The 26376-nt window shown below is 43.2% G+C and overlaps 1 protein-coding gene across 3 annotated transcripts in view; it reads left to right on the top strand.

Annotated features, from left to right (window-relative positions):
* The window catches only part of MLPH (melanophilin), a 58182-nt gene that overhangs the window by 5772 nt on the left and 26034 nt on the right, over positions 1 to 26376 (top strand). The window contains exons 2-10 of one of the 3 annotated variants that reach the window (XM_077272343.1): positions 291 to 512; positions 4457 to 4593; positions 5008 to 5046; positions 10313 to 10404; positions 13586 to 13711; positions 13894 to 14095; positions 16329 to 16474; positions 18436 to 18519; positions 18602 to 18775. In XM_077272343.1, coding sequence (XP_077128458.1) covers positions 291 to 512; positions 4457 to 4593; positions 5008 to 5046; positions 10313 to 10404; positions 13586 to 13711; positions 13894 to 14095; positions 16329 to 16474; positions 18436 to 18519; positions 18602 to 18775 — 1222 coding nt within the window. Of the gene's footprint in view, positions 1 to 290; positions 513 to 4456; positions 4594 to 5007; positions 5047 to 10312; positions 10405 to 13585; positions 13712 to 13893; positions 14096 to 16247; positions 16475 to 18435; positions 18520 to 18601; positions 18776 to 26376 lie in introns of all 3 variants that reach the window. The other 2 variants (XM_077272341.1, XM_077272342.1) reach the window with 2 other exon arrangements.

Below are 26376 nucleotides of genomic sequence, written 5' to 3'. Positions count from 1 at the left end.
CTCAGCAGTTAGCAGTAAATTGCATACGGTTTTGGCACATGGTTCTCATCTATGTGGAACACTACCACCCCACGGCCGAAATATGTGATCCGAGCCTTACATTACTTTTTTTTTATTTATTTGGACAAATTGTTGAATCGGGTAAGAATAATACCCAGCTTAGGGTCAGCGGTGCGTTCTCTGGAGTTCTTGGTGTCAGATATATGATATTAATAAAATCTTTTGTATCTGGTCTATTTATTTCTCTCTGAATGTTTATCTTTATCGTCCTTCTCCTTCTCCATCTGCAGCGACCTAAAAGAAAAACTAGAAAAAGAGAGCAGTAAGAGAGAGCTGCTGTGCAATCAGAGCCGTCTGAACAGCAGTCACTGCATTCACTGCCTGCAACCCTTCCAGTTCCTGATCAACAGCAAGCGCCAGTGCAAAGACTGCCAACTATACGTCTGCAAGAACTGCAGCCGCTACAACAAGAAGGAACAAGGCTGGGTGTGCGACACATGTAGGGCCTCCAGGTAGGTGACATTGGTGGCATCCATGAAGAAGTTCTATGGCGCTTGAAGACATCCTCTGTCCATTGAGTCCTAGACCTCATTCAGAACTAAGGACACCTTCCAGTGAGTCACAACAGAGCCAATATATCAGACACCATTTAATTACAACACTATATCTCGTATGTATCAGAAAAAATGCCAACTTGGCTATGGAGTTCTCTAGATTAAACCATTGTTTTCTTGGGTGCTGGGAGCACCATCAGTAGGGACGGCATTTTAGAAAGTTGTATTTCTGATAACGGCAACCCTAGAACTCATGAAAGCAAAGCTCCACTATAAAGTTGTAATGTGAAATAATCAACTTAGTTTTTTTTACCTGAAAGGAAGCAGGGACTACATGGGACCTTTTCCCATGGGGCTATGTATATATATATATATATATATATATATATATATATATATATATATATATATATATATGTATTGGTTTTGTGTATTTCCAGAGAGGAAATAAGCCCCTGCTGGCACTTCTGTTGACACATCTCTAAACTTACTTTGCTTTATCCATCCACTCCAATGGTATAGGGTGATGTCTCTTAAAGAAGTTGGCAAGGACTATTTTAATTTGTTATGGTCATTGGCCGCTTCTGCCAGCAAATCAGCTGCTCCATGTCAACAGAGCAGATATTCTTCTGGGCTGCTCTGTCGAAAGGGCATGACTGCCGACGTCATGCTGATTGACCGCCAGTTTCACACAGGTAGCCGGGGGAGCTGGCTGTCAATCAGCATGACGTCGGCAGTCATGCCCATGGACAGAGAAGAGCATAAGCGAAATCGCTTCTCTGTTCTAATGATGTCAGCAGAAACCACTGAGTCGTCAGCAGGAGCGTTCTGTGACTGCTCGGAGCTGGCTGAGATCGGCACCGGGCACAACATGCAGGTAGGTAGTTGATCAACTGCCTGCTGATTAGTTATTAGACCCATAGTCAAAAAATGAAATAGTCTTGGATAACCTCTTTAATAAACTTCTGGAGTCTTACCCCTGTTGACCTTAGATCATTGGATAAGTGCACTCATATGGATAGAAAGTATCAGAGTTAATTGTGTGAATACTAAAAATACTCATTCCACACAAGAAATCTCTGCTCCAGTTCATGGCAGGAATGTAACACAATCTGTCTCTTTAGTGATTAGGTAGAAATCATTTCCTGCATTGCAGATTTCTAAGCAAAATTCCAGTTCTCCATGCTCTAGAATAAGCAGCGGTTACAAAAGGGACAAAGAAGGAATGGCTGCCAGAAAGTGTAACTCTATATTATGTCGACATAAACTGCACCTGACTATAATATCTACAATAATACTCAGCCTCATAATACTAGTTGGGTTCAGTGGCGTAACTGCTCGCTGCAAAATCTCCAACACAGACCCCAACTATCATTGTTTTTTAAAAAAAGAGACCTGCACCCACTATATGTACGACTCTGTGTTAGCAAATCTGTTCCACATAACCATAAGCGCATTGCTCTGACCGCCGGCTGTCATCAGGGATTCCCATTTACAGTATAAAGCTCAACAATAATGAAGGGAACACTTGTACATCACAGTATAACGGCTCATTCAGATGTCGGTGATTTTTTCCTTTTCAAAATTTCCCCAATGTTTTTTTTTATCAGAGATTGGTTAGTGTCAATTTTTACCATCAAAGTTTGGTCACAGACTCATCCGTTTTTCCTGGATGAAAAAAATGAACTGATGATTTCTGAAGCTTCTCATATTAAACAGTCCATGAAAAATGGGCAGCACACGGCTGGCATCTGAGCGCTGTTTGTTTTCCTTTCACGGACCCATAGACTTGTGCTGGCCAATTAGTTCCGAGACTTAGATAAAAATCGGACAACTCTCTGTGATTTTGTGCGGATCACTCAGTCCACAAAAATACACGGACATGTAAAGAGCCACATAGACTATAATAGGTACGAGTCCTATCCATGAAAAATATGGACGGTTAAAACTTCCAGGATCCTATTTTGTCTAAGGCTAGACATGGTTACAACATTTGGTCTTGTGGTTTTGCAGGTGTTCCCCCCCCCCATGAAATCAAATAACTGGTTAACGGGAATTTGTTAGTAAGATCAGCCCTCCTAAGCCGTCTATATGGGCATGCAGATCATGGGAAGCTGAATAACATGAAACCTTGATATCTGCAATCCAATGTCTTCTCCCAGAGAGATCCGTATGGAATGGAGACCCAGATGCACCTGGCAGCTATGGGTCTCACCTGCATCATAGCCACAAATGAGCACTACTACTTCAACAGCAAGCTGACCCCCTACATGGGAATGCCTCTGCAGTTGGAGGCCACAGACAGTTACTCTCATCCTTTATGACCTATTACCGTCTAGTTTTATTTTGCTCTTGTTCTTGTCACTACTGGTAGCATGAAGCAGTACCTGCAGACTGTTCAGGTAGCTCAGCTCCTCAAAGATGGCACATCCATACGTGCCGTCACACAGGGCCGGGACAAGGTATTTGGGTGCCCGAGGCAGATGAAACCAAGTCAATGGCACTCCCACGCCCGATGAACCCTGAGTCCCCAAGTAAAAGAAAGGGTCAGTGACTAAGATAACAGGTTCCTCTCAGCTTTAGTTTCCATCTCACAGGCAGACAGGGCTGTAATATTATAACAATACAGCAGAGCTCAGAGAGCTGCAACAATTGTGTTTGTAAGAAGGCAAAGTTAATTTATCATGTTCTGTGTTAGTTACTTGTCTCACACTGGTAACCCCCTCTTTTTTATATATATAAATAGCCTGGAAAAAGGTAATTTATATATACTGTATATAAAAAAAGTGTTCATTTATTTGGAAAAAGACATCAGATCGCAAATAGCAAGACATCATTTTATGCAGCTTCCTATGATCTGCATAAACTTAGGAGGTTTGATCCTACTGACAGATTCTTTTTAATTATACTAGAGGCTATTTGGTTTCAATCAAGGTGTCCAGTATTTGGTGAATACCCTAATGGAAAGTAAACAGACACCCATCATAGATAAAGGGATACCTATGAAGGTTTTTACATCCATCATGCAACAAACACAGTTTTCAACAGAACTGTTTGTAGTTCTGGTGCCATATACCCTGTATGAATAATGGTTCTGGGTACGTATTCATGTATCGATGATGGTTCTGGTGTCATATTCCTGTGCTGATGGTGGTTGTGGTGACTTATTCATGTAATGATGGTTGACTGTTGCTGTATTCATCTAATATTGATGGCTCTGGTTATGTATTCATATAGTGACAATGGTTCTGGTGCTGTATTCATCACCAGAACCATCATTAGTACATGAATACGAAACCAAAATCATCATCAAAACATAAACAGAACACCAGAGCCATAAAAAATAAAATAAATAAGGCACCAGAATCGTCATAGGTAAATAAATAGTACACCAGAACCACCATCAGTAAATGAATAAATCACCCTAACCACTAGCAGTACATTAATGCATCACCAGAACCTCCATCAGTACATAAATACATCACAAGAACCACAGTCAGTAAATAAATAGAACACCAGTACCATCATCAGTACATGAATTTATCACCAGAACCACCATCAGGGACACACCCAGGCATTTGGGTCGATATCACTGGGTCACATTAAGAGTTGCCGTGATGAAGTTCATGCAAATTGGATCCAACTTGTTTCTGATATTGAGCTGATTTGGAAGCTAGCCTTCCTGGGGTTGATTGTTGATTTTAGTTTTCGTTGACCTTTGATTCATCATTTTGTTTCTAACGAATTGCACAATTTATATCGGTGAAGATTTTCAACTCCCTTCCTTCATTTATCAAGATCTGTTGTGTAATTTAGGTGTTCCCTTAATTTTCTTGAACAGTGTACATAAGAGCTGGGAGCCCTGTATTATATTCCTACTAATACTCCTATATCTTCCGCAGAGTGGTGAAGATCGGGTCCCATGAATGGTATTATGACCACGTTCGTGCTAGGTTCAAGCGGTTCGGCAGTGCCAAAGTTCTGCGTTCGCTGTACCTGCGGCAGCAGTCTGATGGTAGAGGAGGGTCTAACATGACAGGTATATCTAAGATGACTTTATTCTCTAATTTGGGGTGATTGCACAATCTGAACACATTTGAACCAATAGAATTCGTAGTGTTGAATGTTGCTTGTAGGGAAACATTTAGTTGCTGGACATCTAGGCTTGTCCTGTTCTGTAGAGCGATGGCTATGTTCTCACCTACGTTCAAGGCTGCATGAAGATCTGTTCTTCTGGTCCATATGGAGGACACCTCTGATGGATCCCATTGTAAGTCAACAAGGGTCCTCATATCTGGTGGTGCTGGTCATGTGACCGCTCCAGAACCGAATCGTGGCTTTCATTATATAGAGAGAGATCCCGACTGGGAGAAAAACAAAAGAGGGGAATAACTTTATCATGATAATAACTCTGATTGTATAGCTAATCATGGAAATGTATATTTGTGGACAGGACTTCAGGACAGAGTGCAGAGCCTGCCGGATATCAGCCGTAAGTAACCTGCTAATCTTCATTTCACTATTAAAGGAACCTGTCACCAGGTTTTCCCATATAACGCACGGCCAGCACCTGTAAGCCCTTATACACTGCGTACCAGAATGCTGCATACATGTCCCCAATCCCCTGTGCAAGGCACAAAAAAAGCTTTCATTACACTAACAGACGGAGCTGTCCGGTCTGATGGGCGTCTTTAGTATTGCTCTCATCTCTTCTTGCAATCGTCGTCCTCCTTCCCTACTGAGGGCAGAACAAAGTACCGTAATGCGAATGCGCCAGAAAATGTCAAAGAGTGCCGATAACACGCAGGTAAAGCTGGCGCATGCACACTATAGTACGTTGCGCTGCCCTCGGCATGGCAGACAGAAGTGAGCCTGCACAGGAGAGTGATGGGGGACACTGTGGATGACGTAGGACACGTAATCCACACGAAACGGGGAAGGAGCATGGAGATTGCCAGAAGAGAGGGAGTGCTGGATCAAGAACAGAGATGTCCATTGGACTGGACCGCGACATCGATAAGTACAATAACGGTATTTTTTTTGTGCCTTACAGAGCAAATTTTTGACATACATACCACATAGGGGCTGAGGCGTGATGGCTGTACTTTGTAGGGGGAAAACCTGGTGACAGGTTCTCTTTTAAGTGGGAACATTTATTAAAAGTAATAATTATATAAATATAATCCAAATTCCACACAATGATTTGCTCTTTACCTGAGACATCACCTGAGGATGTGGTCACATGTGTCGGTAATGTGGCTTTACCTTACATTTACAGGTCCTTCTCAAAAAATTAGCATATAGTGTTAAATTTCATTATTTACCATAATGTAATGATTACAATTAAACTTTCATATATTATAGATTCATTATCCACCAACTGAAATTTGTCAGGTCTTTTATTGTTTTAATACTGATGATTTTGGCATACAACTCCTGATAACCCAAAAAACCTGTCTCAATAAATTAGCATATCAAGAAAAGGTTCTCTAAACGAACTATTACCCTAATCTTCTGAATCAACTAATCAACTCTAAACACATGCAAAAGATACCTGAGGCTTTTAAAAACTCCCTGCCTGGTTCATTACTCAAAACCCCCATCATGGGTAAGACTAGCGACCTGACAGATGTCAAGAAGGCCATCATTGACACCCTCAAGCAAGAGGGTAAGACCCAGAAAGAAATTTCTCAACAAATAGGCTGTTCCCAGAGTGCTGTATCAAGGCACCTCAATGGTAAGTCTGTTGGAAGGAAACAATGTGGCAGAAAACGCTGTATAACGAGAAGAGGTGACCGGACCCTGAGGAAGATTGTGGAGAAGGACCGATTCCAGACCTTGGGGAACCTGAGGAAGCAGTGGACTGAGTCTGGTGTGGAAACATCCAGAGCCACCGTGCACAGGCGTGTGCAGGAAATGGGCTACAGGTGCCGCATTCCCCAGGTAAAGCCACTTTTGAACCATAAACAGCGGCAGAAGCAGCACTGGACTGTTGCTAAGTGGTCCCAAGTACTTTTTTCTGATGAAAGCAAATTTTGCATGTCATTCGGAAATCAAGGTGCCAGAGTCTGGAGGAAGACTGGGGAGAAGGAAATGCCAAAATGCCTGAAGTCCAGTGTCAAGTACCCACAGTCAGTGATGGTGTGGGGTGCCATGTCAGCTGCTGGTGTTGGTCCACTGTGTTTCATCAAGGGCAGGGTCAATGCAGCTAGCTATCAGGAGATTTTGGAGCACTTCATGCTTCCATCGGCTGAAATGCTTTATGGAGATGAAGATTTCATTTTTCAGCACGACCTGGCACCTGCTCACAGTGCCAAAACCACTGGTAAATGGTTTACTGACCATGGTATTACTGTGCTCAATTGGCCTGCCAACTCTCCTGACCTGAACCCCATAGAGAATCTGTGGGATATTGTGAAGAGAAAGTTGAGAGACGCAAGACCCAACACTCTGGATGAGCTTAAGGCCGCTATTGAAGCATCCTGGGCCTCCATAACATCTCAGCAGTGTCACAGGCTGATTGCCTCCATGCCACGCCGCATTGAAGCAGTCATTTCTGCCAAAGGATTCCCGACCAAGTATTGAGTGCATAACTGAACATTATTATTTGATGGTTTTTTGGTTTGTTATTAAAAAACACTTTTATTTGATGGGACGGGTGAAATATGCTAATTTATTGAGACAGGTTTTTTGGGTTATCAGGAGTTGTATGCCAAAATCATCAGTATTAAAACAATAAAAGACCTGACAAATTTCAGTTGGTGGATAATGAATCTATAATATATGAAAGTTTAATTGTAATCATTACATTATGGTAAATAATGAAATTTAACACTATATGCTAATTTTTTGAGAAGGACCTGTATGTGGTTTCTTTACTTCTTTTGGGTTCCTTCTTTTATCAGGTGTAAAAAGTTAAACGGACATATTTTACCTGTAGAGAAAAAAACGTAAACCAGGAAACAAATTTCTAAGTTTAGGAAATTCATTTAAAAAAATGTGATTTGGATCAGAGACTGCAATAAAAAAAAAACATTTTTCAATGCATGTGGTGCTGTAATCTGTATCAACACAATCTGAATATCGACACATATCCTGACAGTGCCGCAGAGATATGGTGTGAATTTTTTCAAAATTTTTGATGAGGGTGATGACAATGAGAATAGTGATGATGGTGTTTTGTGATACTTTTAAGTAAAGACTTTGCGCCACCTGGTGGTTATAAATGAGAAGTATTTTATCTGTTCTTAATTCTTAAAGTGCACAATTTTGAAATTCTAGGTGTGGTAAAATTCCCATTTTATTCCACAGAGCTATACAGAAAACATGTTCAGTCTCTAATACCATGAAATGTACATATTCTCCACTCCAGACACCCCTCACAGATCAGACACCCATACATCTGTACACATAGACATGCCTTCCAGCAGTCTATGTGTACAGTACAGTGCAAAATCTGTTACTCGGACATGTCAACTTTTTTTCCGCCTCTCTCATCCAGTCACTCAATAAGATGCAGCTATCTGCCTATTACAGGGGAACTGGCACAGGACTCACAGTTTAAAAATAATATTAATAATAAATCAGTACAGGGTGCCCACAGTGAATATTTTGACCTTCTTAGCAATAGAGCAGTTTGTTGTCCCAGAGGGTAGTTAGCGAGTGACAGAACCAAATGAATGCACCTCGTGTTGCACTCCTATGGAAGAGTATGATAAAGTCACACCACCTTTATCAGAGCGCGATCGTTACCGTATTTTATCTGTGAAATGATGGATGCCCATGGGTGCAGTGTATGAAGTCGGAGCCGGGAGTGTGGAGGGTCAGTATATTGTGTGGTCTGGGGTTTGAATCAAACTCGAGGGTATTTTAGATAACCCACATCTATCAAAAAGCGAGTCCTACTTTTACAGGGACCTGCCACTCGCATATTACCCTGTGAAGAGCCGTCCTAGGTCGACATCTGTGGTAATTTGACCCCAAGTATCACATCTCCTTTATATTGCTTACGTCTTCCTGAGGGGCACATGAGACCCTTTGGGCCCAGATACAACCTCCGCGTCTGCACCACATATAGTTGTGCCTATAGTTACACATGTACGGAGCTGTAATATGGCCCCTGTACGAGTATGTCAGCTCTTACTGTACCTCCATATGCCTCCAGTTTTATACAGTTGGGTATTATAAGGATAATGGGGCTTCTTCCACCTCCAGAGCAGCAAACCGCTTCTGTCACCCGCTCATTATTGGACTGTTCTTGCCCCGGGGCCCTCTCCTCTCTGTCTGCCCCTGGCTTCATTCATTGTGTATGGGACTGTCAGGAACAGCCGGAGTGCAATAGTCGAGTCTTTCTGGTAGACCATGAATGGAGGGGAGGTCAAGCATGCGCACCCCCGCTTCTCTCACTACAGGGCTGCAGAGCTTGGTTGCCGGCATGGCTTGGAGTCGCACCGCTGTGACCTCCAGTGGTCAGAAAATGGTCATCTGGTATTTAGGAATAACCCTTTAGTAGAGGGGTAAAAAAAGTTACCTCAGTTTGTATATCAATACCAGACAGAGTGCTGACGTTGCCCTGAGCCGTCCATTGATTGCCTGATATGGTTCATCATGCGCAGAGCTGCCATTTGTACCCTAATCCTACCCAGATTACACCTCCTGCATGGCCGGCTTTACCACAACATGGATTGTAGTATCGTCTCTGCGTCCTTCCATGTTCACACTAGAAGTAATGTCTGAATACTGATACAATCTTCAGAGCCGCCCGTATTCTGCTCACTGCATTCTGAGGAGTCAGGATGATGGCGTCCGATGGTTTGGGGGGTTATTTTTTACTGGATTTCCTTCTACTTGAAATGCAATTTAATAAAACAAAACACTGGCCTCCATAAAGGGAATTTGTCACCAGATCTTTGTATCCTAATCTGAGAGCAGCATAATGTAGAGACATGGACCCTGAGTCCAGTGATGCATCACTTACTGGGCTGCTTCCTGTACTTTTGGTAAATTCACTGTATTATCACCAGGAGATTCTCACTAGAGGACTAGTTAATATTCTACCAGGTAGTCAAGCACATTCATGAGCTCTCTATAATCCCGCCCCCTCCACGGATTGGCAGCTTTCTGTGTACACTGTGCATAGGCAGACAGCTGGCAATCAGGGGTGTGAGCGCAGTTAGACAGAGCTCTGCTAGATATGCGGCAGATAAAACAATGGTTTTATGAAAATGACAGCAAGCAGCCCAGTTAGTGACACATTGCTGGAATCAGGGTCTGTGCCCCTACATTATGCTGCGCTCAGATTTGGTAGCAAAAACCTGTTGACAGATTAACTTCAAGTTAAAAAAAAATCAATTGCGGAATAAATATGGTACATAAGTTATCATAACTGTGACCACGGTGTTTTTTTTTCCCAGTGTGTTTGCTTTGCCACAAGTTTTTAAAAACTTCACGGTGGATGCAGCCTACAAGTAATCCCAAGTGCTAATAACTACCGTAATCAGAACTCGGCTTCCATTTCTTAAACTGCTCAAGTAGAATCAAAGCAGTTTTGCAGTTGGATGCTCTGGGGAAGATGGCCAGGTTTTCTGTTAGACTGTTTTAATAAATCTGTGTTGCTGACTTTTCCCTCGGACTGCTCTAGTATTATGTGGAATATTATTTCCGGACAATGTGATGTTATTCCTAGTTGCAGTTGTTATGTTATTCTGCAAACAAGCACATCCACTCCTATTAAACCCTGACTATATATTTGCCACCAGGAGAATATCTGCGCCAGGCCCGGGCTGAGATGTTTGCCGATGATGATGATGATGATGTCCTGGACAGCGCAGAAGCGCAGCGCTGCAGTATGGTAACCGCACACATCTGCTGTCATCAAGGCTCTTCATTGCACTCCGCTTCTATGGGTTTCTAAATCATCGATCACTACCTCAGCCTGCTGTAGTTTAAAAGGTTAAAGGATATGGACACCTTTGAAGGCACTTTTTGTTTTTTTCACTCATTTAAGCTAAAAATAAGTTTTGCAGTTGGGTTCATTAAAAAAATGCAGTTTGTTTTTTTTCCGCCTTCAAAATGAGTTAACTGAGAATCTGTCAGTGAGTTCATTCAGACGAGACGTATCTAAATTTTAGCTGTGTTTCACTGAGCTCCTCTCAGCTGATTTGTGCCTACAAACCACATCAAGGGTGAGCTGAACTTTCACCTGACCATAGATCATCTGAAAGAAGCTCACTAAAAGATAAAGTTTCAAATTCCCCATCAAACTCACTAAGGGTATGTGTCCACGGTCAGTAAACGCTGCGTGTTTGACGCTGCAGCGTCAAACACGCAGCGTCCAGATGTTACAGCATAGTGGAGGGGATTTTTTGAAATCCCGTGTCCACTATGCGTGGAAACCCGCACGCGGCAGGCCTGCGACTCCGGACATGCTGCGCGTCTTTTCAGATCGCAGCATGTCCGTACACCTTGCGGGGATGCAGCGTCCCCGCAAGGCATAACACAGGGCCCTATGGGAGGGGGGCGATGATCCCGGATGTGTGCAGTTAACACATCCGGCATCATCGCGTCCAAAAAGGGGGCGGGGCTTAGCGCCAAGCGGCTTCACCGCTCCGGCGATACCGCCGGCCATCCTGAACGTGGACACGCAGCCTAACAGATTTTTAGATAACTCATTCTTCGGCCAGCGATAGACAGTGAAACACTAAAGCTAAAAAATTTTTATTGAAACCTAATTCCAAAATTGTTTTTGTTTCAAAATACATGTGTTTGAGAAAAAAATTGCCCTCTAAGGAGTTCATATCTTTATAGGACTAGCTATGTGATTTGTCAAGTATCCGTCACACCGGGCCTTGAGGAAGGTCTGTCACCAGGTCAAAAGTAATCAGTTTTTGCTCTTATTTAGCTGTCTGTATCAGGGGCCATGCTGAGTAGCCCACCTGAACAAGCCGCCTCAAAAAATGACCTAAATAACGACAAAAAGAGGTTTACAGGAAAAACCGCCGCCAGCGTTTTCCTGTAGTGTCTTCTACTTGATGTATAAAAGACGTCATGTGCACATAGTCATAAAATAAACACTACGTACTTGGGTAGACACTGGCTTTTGGGGCTCGCTCACACTGGCATATAATATGGAGGAGTGCAATGCGAGAAAATATTGCATTCCTCTCTGACCAGTGTTATTAAATGAGCTATCTTTTATTGTTTGAATCAGACTGAGGAAAAAATCTCAGCATGTTGTTATGAGTGGATGCGAGATTAATGCAAATTAATAGGTGCGAGAAAAAAACGCACGGCACACGGGCCATGGTGTGCCACCCGATTTTTACGCACATATCTCAAAGGAAAGCCGACATTTCAGCAGCCAAGTACAGTAAATTCACAGCGCGAACCATCAGAATAGCACACTTTAGTGCCTTTCATGTGGTACTAAAGGGTGTTTTAGCCTTATTAAACCTATAGATAATAAATAATGGACAAAAACTACTTGGGGTCCCTCCTATGTTAAGATAACCAGCAAAGGTAAAGCAGACAGTTGCAGGCTTATACAGTATTATCAGGCTGGGAAGGTCCCTGGTTATTGAGCCCTTCCCGACCTACTGTAAAAATACAAGCCCGCAGCCACCTCATAAACATTTGTTGTGGTTTTATTTTCTTTTAACTTACTAGGTTAGTAATAGTGGTGTTTGATAGACGCCTCTCTATCACTAATCCCTAGGCTTGATCCCAGCGGATATTGCAAAGCTGACATCAACCCCATACATCCATTACCATCATTATTGCTACCACACCAAGGCAATCGGGAAGATCCAGGCCAAGTGCCAGAATTGACGCATTTCATGTCATGCACCAATTCTGGGGCAGCTGCAGGTTTGTATCTTTAGGCTGGGATGGGCCCAATAACCATGGATCTTCCCAGCCTGATAGTATAAGCCATAGCTGTTTGCTTTACCTTGTCTGGTTATAAAAAAATAGGGGAGACTCCACGTTGTTGTTGCTGTTGTTGTTTTTAATTATTTATTTATTTAATAGGTTTACTAAGGTTAAACACCCTTTAGTGCCACATGAAAGGCACTAAAGGGTGAAAGTTTACCATACGTAGGGGGCTTTGTACATATGTCTAGAAGATATCTATATGTCCTACCTATCTATTCAATTTTTCTCTATCTTTATATAAAATTGCTTTATTAGGTTTGTAAACTAGCTTTAGCTTACATAGAGAATTACAGTATGTAAAAGATGTTAAAAACGCAATCGATACGGATGTCATATGGATGCTAGGTGAGGAGATAATCGCACACTCGCATGACACTCACTATTTTCTGTACGCTAATGTGATGTGTGCCCTTAAGAAGATGTCCTGACGACGTTTTTATTTCATTAACTGCCCTAATTACTTCTGTGATGAAGTGTAAGTGTATTGCTATACTTACCAATCGCCGTCTACTCCACTTTCCAGCACAGTTCCGGTCACACATGAACGCTCCTCTTCTTTGTCGGCTCACACAGTTATCTTTGTGGGGTACAGAGCTTCTTCCTTCAGTGTAAGCCTTTGGAGCTTAAGAACGGGGCTCCATGGACTTATACAGAGAAAATGACTTCAGGCTTACACATAACTTGTGGTGTGAGCTGCTTCATCTTTCTGTAGGTCACGTTGGTAGAGCATCAGAGCGACGCTGTAAACTGGAGACGACAGCGATCGGTAAGTATAGAAATACACATCATTACATACTGTAGGTGATTAGGCCAGTTTATTAAATACAATTTTGTTGGGACATCTTCTTTAAGAGACTGTTACATCATGAGTTTTAAATAGTATTTTGAAACATGCACACATTACGTACAGGGCGCTGTGGTATTTTGTCATCACTTACCGGTTTAGCTTTCAATGGAAACCAAGTTCTCCGATTCAGGAATAATTGGATAAGTGATTTATGTATCCAATCCTGTTGTACAAACCTGATTTATTTTTCTGCTCTTTTCTTTTCACTTCACCACTCAATGAATTTCCCTCTTAATGAATTTTCCTCTTAAAGATGCGCAAGACAAAGCGTCTGCTGTCTGTTCATCCGTATGACTTTGACAATGATTCTGAGTATTCAGCCCAATCTCGCAGACAATCAATGCAGCTTTCTCCGTCTCTAGAACAAGATGTTTTCCAGGTATCTTTGGGGTTTCGGTGCTATTACTATTTTCTGTAATACACAACTTGATCCACATGGTGGTTGGGTTGCATGTAATGGGTGGAAATGCAAAGCTTCGTCTGTGCTTTCTATACAAGTATCTGCCATAGTTTATCCGCGTACTAAACCTTGTTTTTTTTCCATGATGCTTTGTTCCACAGTCATTTTCTGAGTACCCCAACACTGGCAGAGATGTGGCTCAAAAAGGGTCACTCATTGCTGAAGCTGAGCTGGCATCTGTGTTCCACCAGCTACTCCAGGAGCAAGGCCAAAAAGCCATCAACCCAGAGGCCGAGTTCAGCACTGAAGTTCGTTTAACATTGAACTCTCGACGTCGCAGTCTGGAAAACATCCGGAGGTCCAGTAAGTACAAGCCCCGGACCATAACCACCAATATTACTAGAGCCATGAAGGTTCTCGCCACATCTTACTATGCTCTGCACAGTTTCCAAACCCCAGTGTCTGAGGACTCCACAATACATGAACAACATCAATCATTTTATAACCCTAAATATTTAGCATAATGTAATTGAATACATTAAAATCCCAGCACATTCTGGGCGGTCCTATTCAGTGATTAACAGCTTTCTTTGTATTCATAGTCTCGCAATAGTTTGGTCCTAAGCCCAGAACATGCAGGAATTTCTACGAATAAAATGCAAGTTATACTGAATCTTTGCCCACAATCCTATATATCGATCTTCTCCATTTCTCCTGCTCTATAACATGCAGCTCAGTTTGCACAGCATTTCCAAGCTGACAGATGGCCTTTAACTCCTGATAGTTGTGAGAAGGAACTTCCATGGATCGGGTTTTGTTTTTTTCTAAAATATCCCACAGCTGTTTGATCTGATTGGGATTTGCAAAATTTAGAGGCCAAGTCAACACCTTGAACACTTTGCCATGTTCCTCCTACCATACTTGAATACTTTTGTAGTGCAACAGGGTGCATGATCCTGCTAAAAATGGCCACTGCCAATAAAAAATACCATGCCAAGGGTAGACTTGGTCTGCAACAATGTTTAGTTATGTGGTACATGTCAAAATAACTCGCACAAGGATCTCCATATGCTGCACATGAAACCGAGCAGGCCACCTTCTTCCATTGCTGTACAGTTCAGTTCTGATGCTCATGTGCCCATTGATAGCACTTTCAGTAATGGATGGCTGCCAGTATGGGCACTCTGATTGGTCCGCAGATACACAGCCCCATATGCACCAAGCTGTGTGCTCCGTGTGACCTTTTATCATGGCCAGCAGTAAATTTTTCAGATGTTTTTCCTACAGCAGCAGTTCTGTGGGATCAGACTAGATGGGCTAGTCAGCAAGCCCTTATTGCCCATGACCCTGTCACCTGTTCACCAGTTGTCCTTTCTTCGATCAGATCCCTATGACCATATTTCGTCTTTTCTCTTCACCTGTCAGTGGTTTTAATGCTAAAGCTGATTGATGAAAATGACGGAGCCCTCCAGACTTGCACTTAGGCTACATACACCCATCAGGGTAAAACAGACCATTATACTCTCATGTTTCATCCATGATGCCTCCATGTTCTATCAGTTTTTTCTTCATTTTACAAGCTGAAGCAGGTAGACTCTCTGGACCTTTATTTATCCACTGACTCCTACCAGTGGATCAGTGCAAAAATGAACGATACATGGATGCAAAACTGAAGTAAAGACTGGTGTTGTTCACTGAAGTGAGATTTGTGGCATTGGGAACGTTGCGGCTTTTCAAGACCTAGAAGAGCAGGCATCGCCGCGCCCCATCGTTCTCCTACCCTTGCCCATTTTGGTGGAGCTTGCTGAAACTGGTGTGAAAATGCCAAAATTTGCTAGATTTCTGCACAGCTCCATGTCACTAAAATTTTGAAGCTTTTCTAAGCAAATTATACCAGATTCTGGGCCTATGTCTTCTGTTCTTCTGTTTTTCATCCATGTTTAACAGATCCTCGTAGACATTTGTGGTTAAGTCTGGTCCACAAAATGGAAGAGCGTAGGACATGCGCTTAGTCTCAAGACCCGGACAAGAGGATCCATTTTTAAAATGGATAGCTCCTAATCAAACATGTGGATGTGATATTCGCGTCTAAATACTTTTGGCCATATTGTGTATAAAGATTAATGTGTTATTTCCTACTATTATCCAAGTTCTCAAGGCTGGAATCCATTCAACATTATGAATTTGATTGTTCTGTTCTGTATCAGGAATTCATGGCAAGGATTATGTGTTGCATGATGGACACCATTGATGCTAGTCCAGTTTAAGGTGGGGCATCCATCATTTTTTATTGGAAAGCAATAGTCCACTATTTGTTCCCGTAACAATTATGGAATCTGTGATGGAGGCCACAGCACAAATCTGAATCTACCTGATTTAAGATGACCGTATCATTAAGTGGCTTGCATTTGTTAGATTTGAAAGTTGTATAACCATAAAAATTAAAACCCAAATTGCAACTGCCGTCAATAATGTCCAATTTCCCCTCTTTTACCCTCCTCATGCGATCCTCCAGACCTTCCTTGTTTAACAGAATCCCCCACAAATTATTCCATCCCTGATTCCCAACTAACTCGCACCCGCTATCTCCCTAAAGGCAGCCCTTCCCTTGTACCTAAGGGGTCGCAGTACTCTGGTGACATGGACACTTCGGATGAAGAAAGCGGGGCTATAGCCAAAGCTCCCCCCAGACGTAGAAGCCGTGCATCATCTCAGGAAAATGTCCACCAGTCAAGTACACAGGTAACATCCGGACTTGAAGGATTTCTGTGCGTCAGAAATCCTGTTTGCAAACATCTTTGTGCATATCTCATATGTGTGTGAGATAAAGACGATGCGTTGTTCCTATCAGCCAGACATTTTGCTTCCTTCTGTAATTAATGTTTTTTGATTGTCATACGATGCTGAGTCACTGTCATGTTCCTGGTATAACATGGGTATTATAAAGCCTACAGTGCATTGGGCATGATGTTTGTTGATGATTTAATTAGACCCTTTCATTCAGCGCTTCCTCTTTCATTAAAATCGCAGCTAACATTCACTTTTGATGTAAATGATTTTCCGTTTTCACTTCCCTCTTCAGCTCTTCACTTCTTTTGTATGATTTTGTTAATTATATTTTCTCGGCGTTGTTCGTCGAGTGAGTGCCTCTTACAAAAAAAAATCATTTTAAAAGTTCGTTATCATTAGGCGAGAGGTTTGATGGACACTAGAGCTGCAAAATGATCCATACAGTTAGTTATTAACCCTTCTCTGCATTGCTGCTTCCCGTTTTAGTAAAACGTACTTTCGACAAATGTTCCTCCTCTGAAGGACAGGTTTGTTCCTCAGAAGGGTTGTCTTCTTCAGACAATACCTTTTTGTTAGATGGTTTGCATTAACCAACTGATCGCGGGTTCTTCTACAGCTCAGAGTCCTCGTTATCAGCTGCAGTCTTTGTAGAAACCCTACAACAGGCATGAATATCACCTCCATTGGGAAAAATCACCACTAACTCTGGAGGACCCAACACGTCTATGGACTACACATACAACCCGACTAATATTAAAGGGTTATATGTATGGTTTACAAGACGTGTTGGGTTCTCCAGAGTGAATGATCTTATTTCCTCAAAATTCCCTAATGACTTTGCCAGCACAATATGACTGTTCAAGCCAAGCACATTCGCTTGGTGCCCTCTTGGCATGGCTAAACAGTTCACTACACCTTCTCAACAACTTGTTCTCCATATATCCCCATCCTCCTGTGACTCCTGTAAAGCCAGAACTCAATCAAGGAAGTGGGAGGAAAAGATACAGTAGATGGGGAAAAAAAGTAGGTGGGAAGGAGACCTTAGGCTACGTTCACATTTGCGTTGTGCGCCGCAGCGTCGGCGACGCAACGCACAACGCAAACAAAAACGCAGCAAAACGCATGCAAAACGCTGCGTTTTGCGACGCATGCGTCCTTTTTTTGGTTGATTTTGGACGCAGCAAAAATGCAACTTGCTGCGTCCTCTGCGCCCGGACGCATGCGCCGCAGTGACGCATGCGTCGCAAAACGCAAGTGCAACGCATGTCCATGCGCCCCCATGTTAAATATAGGGGCGCATGACGCATGCGGCGATGCTGCGGCGCCCGACGCTGCGGCGCAGACCGCAAATGTGAACGTAGACTTAAAGTGAACCTGTCACCAGGTTTGGACGATAAGAGATACGGCCACCACCTTTCAGGGCTTATATACAGCCAGGAAAAATCATCCTGCCCCCCACACCAACATCACTTTTTTAAACAATGATATCTACAAAATGTATCTGTTGTTTGGCAATAAAACTGCACTTACCTAAACTTACTAAAACATCTTCAGTTCTGGCACAATTCATGTTGTACAATTATTATTATGCCATTTATAATGTTTTACCGTAAGAAGAAAAGTTAAAGTGAATATGTAAAATCAACCAGATGTGAGTTTTTCTTCTATAACCTTAAGTTACCTAAATGCATTTTAGCGCTATGTCATAATGATATCGCTAGCAATAGTGGGTGTCGGGTTTTTGTATTGGTGTCAGAGATGATGATTCCTGGTGGTGATGAACACATTTAACCTATTCTTATTCTATAATTTTCTAGTATTGATTCCACCCTAATAGCAGGTAATTGGGTGATGGGAGTAATCTGTTCTGGTGATGGGATCTGCCCTAGGTGTTCCTCTTGCTTCTTTCACAGATTTCTGATCTTAACAAACGCATGTCTGCTATTGAACGCATGCTAAACCGCCTAGAGGAAAGAATGTCTGTGCAGTCGGATGAGGTACTCACAATTTATTACTGTTTTGCTCAGAATATAAGACAATAACCATGCATGAAAAGCCTGACACTGTGTAATCTCTCAGTCCACAAGCCATGCAGGACAAACGGATGCAGACTTGGAGGAAGCAACACTTAAGAGAAAGATTGGAGAACTTACCAGTAATCTGAGTGATAAAGGAGAATCCTCTGATGAGGAGAAAGGACTGAAACTCAAGTCAGTAGCGAAAATTTACAATCCGGATCCGATAGATCAGAAGGTAAAATATTAGTAAATGAAAGAACACCTTGTGTTGTAGAGAGATAAATGACAAATGTCTTAATGTCTCGTGGAATTATTGAGGAATCAGAAAATCATAGAATGTTACAGTTGGAAGGGACCTCCAGAGTCATCGTCTCCGTCCCCCTGCTCAATGCAGGATTCACTAAACCATCTCAGACAGATGTCTGTCCAACCTCTGTATGAAGACTTCCATTGAAGGAGAATTTGCCACCTCTCAGGCAGCGTGTTCCACTCATTGATCACCCTCACTGTCAAAAAGTTTTTTCTAATATCTAATCTGCATCTTCTCCTTTTCCGTTTCATTCCATTGCTTCTCATGTTTCCATGACGAAATGAGAATAAGGATGATCCCTCTACACTGTGACATCACTTCAGATATTTGTAAACAGCTATTAAGTCTTAGCCTTAGCCTTCTTTTTTGCAAGCTAAACATTCCTACAGTAGATCCTTTAACCGTTCCTCATAGGACATACTTTGCAGTCCGCTCATCATCCTGGTAGATCTTCTCTGAACTTGTTCCAGTTTTTCAATGCCTTTTTTAGAAGGTGGTGCCCAGAACTGGACACAATATTCCAGAGGCGTCCTGACCAAGGAGGAATAGAGGGGGATAATTACTTCACGTGATCTAGACTCTATGCTTCTCTCAATACATCCTACAACTGTGTTTGCCTTTTTTGCCGCTGCATCACACTGTTGACATGTGCTGTCTGTGATCTATTATTATACCCAAGCTTTTTTGCTTAGTTCTATTCCTCCCATTCTGTAGATGTAATTTTCGTTTTTCTCGCCCAGATGTAGAATCTTGCATTTCTCCCTGTTAAATACCATTCTATTAGTCGCTACCCATTGTTCCATCTTATCTATATCCTTCTGAATCCTTTCTCTGTCTTATCTAGTGTTAGCTATCCTTCATAACTTTTCATCATCTGCAAATTTGATTGGTTTACCTTCAGTTCCCTTATCTAGATCATTTATAAAAATGTTGAACACCACTGAGGCCAGGACAGAGCCTTATGGTACCCCACTTGATGAAAACTTGTCCAAGTTTAATACCGAAAACTTGTACGATTTTCAACTAATTTCCTTCCGATTATCATCCGTGTGCTAGCTGTTGTGAAATTGGATTCTGGGCTCCCCCGGTGGCCACTTGTGGAATTTAACTTGTGTGCATCATCCCCTCTGTTCACCTGCTCCTATCAGGATGTGGGAGTCGCTATATAACCTTGCTCCTCTGTCAGTTTCATGCCGGTCAACAATGTAATCAGTAGCCTTTCTGTGCATGTTCCTGCTACTAGACAACTCCCAGCTAAGTTGGACTTTTGTCCTTGTGTGTTTTTGCATTTTGTTCCTGTTCACAGCTGCTGTTTCGTTACTGTGTCTGGAAAGCTCTTGTGAGCGGAAATTGCCACTCTGGTGTTATGAGTTAATGCTAGAGTCTTAAAGTAATTTCTGGATGGTGTTTTGATAGGGTTTTCTGCTGACCATGAAAGTGCCCTTTCTGTCTTCATGCTATCTAGTAAGCGGACCTCGATTTTGCTAAACCTATTTTCATACTACGTTTGTCATTTCATCTTAAATCACTGCCAATATATGTGGGGGCCTCTGTCTGCCTTTTGGGAAAATTTCTCTAGAGGTGAGCCAGGACTGTCTTTTCCTCTGCTAGGATTAGGTAGTTCTCCGGCTGGCGCTGGGCATCTAGGGATAAAAAAACGTAGGCATGCTACCCGGCCACTTCTAGTTGTGCGGCAGGTTTAGTTCATGGTCAGTATAGTTTCCATCTTCCAAGAGCTAGTTCTCATATATGCTGGGCTATGTTCTCTCGCCATTGAGAATCATGACAGTTTGACCGGCCCAAAAAAGGGTTAAATTACTGGCTGAGAAAGGAGAGAAAAAAGAAGTCTGCTGCAATTTTTTTTTTTTCCCTCTAGTTCTGAGTGTGCTCTTAATTGAATCACTTGCTAGTCTGCCTATACTGCAGCCTTCCTCTCTTCCTCTCCTTCTAATCCTTGAATGGCTCTGTGTTCACCTGTTTCAAATGGATCTTCAGAGTGTAGCTACAGGTTTGAATAATCTCGCCACAAAGGTACAAAATTTGCAAGATTTTGTTGTTCATGCACCTATGTCTGAGCCTAGAATTCCTTTGCCTGAATTCTTCTCGGGGAATAGATCTCACTTTCAAAATTTTAAAAATAATTGCAAATTGTTTTTGTCCCTGAAGTCTCGCTCTGCCGGAGACCCTGCACAGCAGGTCAGGATTGTAATTTCCTTGCTCCGGGGCGACCCTCAAGACTGGGCTTTTGCATTGGCACCAGGGGATCCTGCGTTGCTCAATGTGGATGCGTTTTTTCTGGCCTTGGGGTTGCTTTATGAGGAACCTCATTTAGAGCTTCAGGCGGAAAAGGCCTTGATGTCCTTGTCTCAGGGGCAAGATGAAGCTGAAATATACTGCCAAAAATTCCGCAAATGGTCTGTGCTTACTCAGTGGAATGAGTGCGCCCTGGCGGCGATTTTCAGAGAAGGTCTCTCTGATGCCATTAAGGATGTTATGGTGGGGTTCCCTGTGCCTGCGAGTCTGAATGAGTCCATGACGATGGCTATTCAGATCGATAGGCGTCTGCGGGAGCGCAAACCTGTGCACCATTTGGCGGTGTCTACTGAGAAAACGCCAGAAAATATGCAATGTGATAGAATTCTGTCCAGAAGCGAGCGGCAGAATTTTAGACGAAAAAATGGGTTGTGCTTCTATTGTGGTGATTCAACTCATGTTATATCAGCATGCTTTAAGCGTACTAAGAAGCCTGACAAGTCTGTTTCAATTAGCACTTTACAGTCTAAGTTTATTCTATCTGTGACCCTGATTTGTTCTTTGTCATCTATTACCGCGGACGCCTATGTCGACTCTGGCGCTGCTTTGAGTCTTATGGATTGGTCCTTTGCCAAACGCTGTGGGTATGATTTGGAGCCATTGGAGGCTCCGATACCTCTGAAAGGGATTGACTCCACCCCATTGGCTAGTAATAAACCACAATACTGGACACAAGTGACTATGCGTGTTAATCCGGATCACCAGGAGGTTATTCGCTTTCTGGTGCTGTATAATCTACATGATGTTTTGGTGCTGGGATTGCCATGGCTGCAATCTCATAACCCAGTCCTCGACTGGAGAGCTATGTCTGTGTTAAGCTGGGGATGTAAAGGAACTCATGGGGACGTACCTTTGGTTTCCATTTCATCATCTATTCCCTCTGAGATTCCTGAATTCTTGTCTGACTTTCGTGACGTTTTTGAAGAACCCAAGGTTGGTTCACTACCTCCGCACCGGGAGTGCGATTGTGCCATAGACTTGATCCCGGGTAGTAAATACCCTAAGGGTCGTTTATTTAATCTGTCTGTGCCTGAACACGCTGCTATGCGAGAATATATAAAGGAGTCCTTGGAAAAGGGACATATTCGTCCTTCGTCATCTCCCTTAGGAGCCGGTTTTTTCTTTGTGTCTAAGAAAGACGGCTCTTTGAGGCCGTGTATTGATTATCGACTTTTGAATAAAATCACGGTTAAATATCAATATCCGTTACCACTGCTTACTGATTTGTTTGCTCGTATAAAGGGGGCCAAGTGGTTCTCTAAGATTGATCTCCGTGGGGCGTATAATTTGGTGCGAATCAAGCAGGGGGATGAGTGGAAAACCGCATTTAATACGCCCGAGGGCCATTTTGAGTATTTGGTGATGCTTTTTGGTCTTTCAAATGCCCCTTCAGTCTTCCAGTCCTTTATGCATGACATTTTCCGCGATTATTTGGATAAATTTATGATTGTGTATCTGGATGATATTCTGATTTTTTCGGATGACTGGGACTCTCATGTCCAGCAGGTCAGGAGGGTTTTTCAGGTTTTGCGGTCTAATTCCTTGTGTGTGAAGGGTTCTAAGTGTGTTTTTGGGGTTCAGAAGATTTCCTTCTTGGGATACATTTTTTCCCCCTCTTCCATCGAGATGGATCCTGTCAAGGTTCAGGCTATTGGTGATTGGACGCAACCCTCTTCTCTTAAGAGTCTTCAGAAATTTTTGGGCTTTGCTAACTTTTATCGTCGATTTATTGCTGGTTTTTCTGATGTTGTAAAACCATTGACTGATTTGACTAAGAAGGGTGCTGATGTTGCTGATTGGTCCCCTGATGCTGTGGAGGCCTTTCGGGAGCTCAAGCGCCGCTTTTCTTCCGCCCCAGTGTTGCGTCAGCCTGATGTTGCTCTTCCTTTTCAGGTTGAGGTCGACGCTTCTGAAATCGGAGCTGGGGCGGTGTTGTCGCAGAGAAGTTCCGACTGCTCCGTGATGAGACCTTGTGCTTTTTTTTCCCGTAAATTTTCGCCCGCCGAGCGGAATTATGATATTGGGAATCGGGAGCTTTTGGCCATGAAGTGGGCTTTTGAGGAGTGGCGTCACTGGCTTGAGGGGGCCAGACATCAGGTGGTGGTATTGACTGACCACAAAAATTTAATTTACCTTGAGTCTGCCAGGCGCCTGAATCCTAGACAAGCGCGCTGGTCGTTGTTTTTCTCTCGGTTTAATTTTGTGGTGTCTTACCTACCGGGTTCTAAGAATGTTAAGGCGGATGCCCTTTCTAGGAGTTTTGAGCCTGACTCCCCTGGTAATTCTGAGCCCACAGGTATCCTTAAAGATGGAGTGATATTGTCTGCCGTTTCTCCAGACCTGCGGCGGGCCTTGCAGGAGTTTCAGGCGGATAGACCTGATCGTTGCCCACCTGGTAGACTGTTTGTTCCTGATGATTGGACCAGTAGAGTCATCTCTGAGGTTCATTCTTCTGCGTTGGCAGGTCATCCTGGAATCTTTGGTACCAGGGATTTGGTGGCAAGGTCCTTCTGGTGGCCTTCCCTGTCACGAGATGTGCGAGGCTTTGTGCAGTCTTGTGACGTTTGTGCTCGGGCCAAGCCTTGTTGTTCTCGGGCTAGTGGATTGTTGTTACCCTTGCCTATCCCGAAGAGGCCTTGGACGCACATCTCGATGGATTTTATTTCAGATCTGCCTGTTTCTCAGAAGATGTCTGTCATCTGGGTGGTGTGTGACCGTTTCTCTAAGATGGTCCATCTGGTTCCCTTGCCTAAGTTGCCTTCTTCTTCCGAGTTGGTTCCTCTGTTTTTTCAAAATGTTGTTCGTTTGCATGGTATTCCGGAGAATATCGTTTCTGACAGAGGGACCCAATTCGTGTCTAGATTTTGGCGGGCATTCTGTGCTAGGATGGGCATAGATTTGTCTTTTTCGTCTGCTTTCCATCCTCAGACTAATGGCCAGACCGAGCGGACTAATCAGACCTTGGAGACATATTTGAGGTGTTTTGTGTCTGCGGATCAGGATGATTGGGTTGCTTTTTTGCCTTTGGCGGAGTTCGCCCTCAATAATCGGGCCAGCTCTGCCACCTTGGTGTCCCCGTTTTTCTGTAATTCGGGGTTTCATCCTCGATTTTCCTCCGGTCAAGTGGAATCTTCGGATTGTCCTGGAGTGGATGCTGTGGTGGAGAGGTTGCATCGGATTTGGGGGCAGGTGGTGGACAATTTGAAGTTGTCCCAGGAGAAGACTCAGCTTTTTGCCAACCGCCGTCGTCGTGTTGGTCCTCGGATTTGTGTTGGGGACTTGGTGTGGTTGTCTTCTCGTTTTGTCCCTATGAGGGTTTCTTCTCCTAAGTTTAAGCCTCGGTTCATCGGCCCGTACAGGATATTGGAGATTCTTAACCCTGTGTCCTTCCGTTTGGACCTCCCTGCATCCTTTTCGATTCATAATGTTTTTCATCGGTCATTGTTGCGCAGGTATGAGGTACCAGCTGTGCCTTCCGTTGAGCCTCCTGCTCCGGTGTTGGTTGAGGGTGAGTTGGAGTACGTTGTGGAAAAGATCTTGGACTCTCGTGTTTCCAGACGGAAACTCCAGTATCTGGTCAAATGGAAGGGATACGGTCAGGAGGATAATTCTTGGGTCACTGCCTCTGATGTTCATGCCTCCGATCTTGTCCGTGCCTTTCATAGGGCTCATCCTGATCGCCCTGGTGGTTCTGGTGAGGGTTCGGTGCCCCCTCCTTGAGGGGGGGGTACTGTTGTGAAATTGGATTCTGGGCTCCCCCGGTGGCCACTTGTGGAATTTAACTTGTGTGCATCATCCCCTCTGTTCACCTGCTCCTATCAGGATGTGGGAGTCGCTATATAACCTTGCTCCTCTGTCAGTTTCATGCCGGTCAACAATGTAATCAGTAGCCTTTCTGTGCATGTTCCTGCTACTAGACAACTCCCAGCTAAGTTGGACTTTTGTCCTTGTGTGTTTTTGCATTTTGTTCCTGTTCACAGCTGCTGTTTCGTTACTGTGTCTGGAAAGCTCTTGTGAGCGGAAATTGCCACTCTGGTGTTATGAGTTAATGCTAGAGTCTTAAAGTAATTTCTGGATGGTGTTTTGATAGGGTTTTCTGCTGACCATGAAAGTGCCCTTTCTGTCTTCATGCTATCTAGTAAGCGGACCTCGATTTTGCTAAACCTATTTTCATACTACGTTTGTCATTTCATCTTAAATCACCGCCAATATATGTGGGGGCCTCTGTCTGCCTTTTGGGAAAATTTCTCTAGAGGTGAGCCAGGACTGTCTTTTCCTCTGCTAGGATTAGGTAGTTCTCCGGCTGGCGCTGGGCATCTAGGGATAAAAAAACGTAGGCATGCTACCCGGCCACTTCTAGTTGTGCGGCAGGTTTAGTTCATGGTCAGTATAGTTTCCATCTTCCAAGAGCTAGTTCTCATATATGCTGGGCTATGTTCTCTCGCCATTGAGAATCATGACAGCTAGCCATCCTTGTTTGGTTTTTCCTTCTGTGAGCGATCCATTTTCGTAAATATTCTACACTAAAAAAATGTACATGATCAAATACAGTTTCTCTCTCTTTCTCTCTTTTTCTCTGTCTTTCTCTCGCTCTTTCTCTCGCTCTCTTTCTCTCTCTCTCGCTCTCTCTTTCTCTTTCTCTGTTTCTCTCTCTTTCTCCAACAGTAGTCCTCACACAGCCCTCCATATAGTATAATGGCTGCAAAAAGTTCTCCATACAGTAGTCCTCCAATCAGTATAACTGGCCCCTTCTTTGCCTACCATACAGTAAATGGACCCACATAGTGCTCCATACAATATAATGGCCCCACATAGTGCTCCATACGGTAAAATAGTCCCACATAATGCACCATACAGTATAATGGCCCCACATAGTGCTCCATACAATATAATGGCCCTACATAATGCACCATACAGTATAATGGCCCCACATAGTGCTCCATACAGTATAATGGCCCTACATAATGCACCATACAATATAATGGTCCTACATAATGCACCATACAGTATAATGGCCCCACATAGTGCTCCATACAATATAATGGCCCTACATAATGCACCATACAGTATAATGGCCCTACATAATGCACCATACAATATAATGGTCCCACATAGTGCTCGATACAGTATAATGGACCCTCATAATGCACCATATAATATAATGGCCCCACATAGTGCTTCATACAGTGTAATGGCCCCACATAGTGCTACAT

The sequence above is a fragment of the Ranitomeya variabilis genome, chromosome 7 (genome assembly GCF_051348905.1).
Source record: "Ranitomeya variabilis isolate aRanVar5 chromosome 7, aRanVar5.hap1, whole genome shotgun sequence".
Classification (NCBI taxonomy): Eukaryota; Metazoa; Chordata; class Amphibia; order Anura; family Dendrobatidae; genus Ranitomeya; species Ranitomeya variabilis.
The sequence above is the reverse complement of the archived record's forward strand: the minus strand, read 5'-3'. Positions and strand labels throughout refer to the sequence as shown.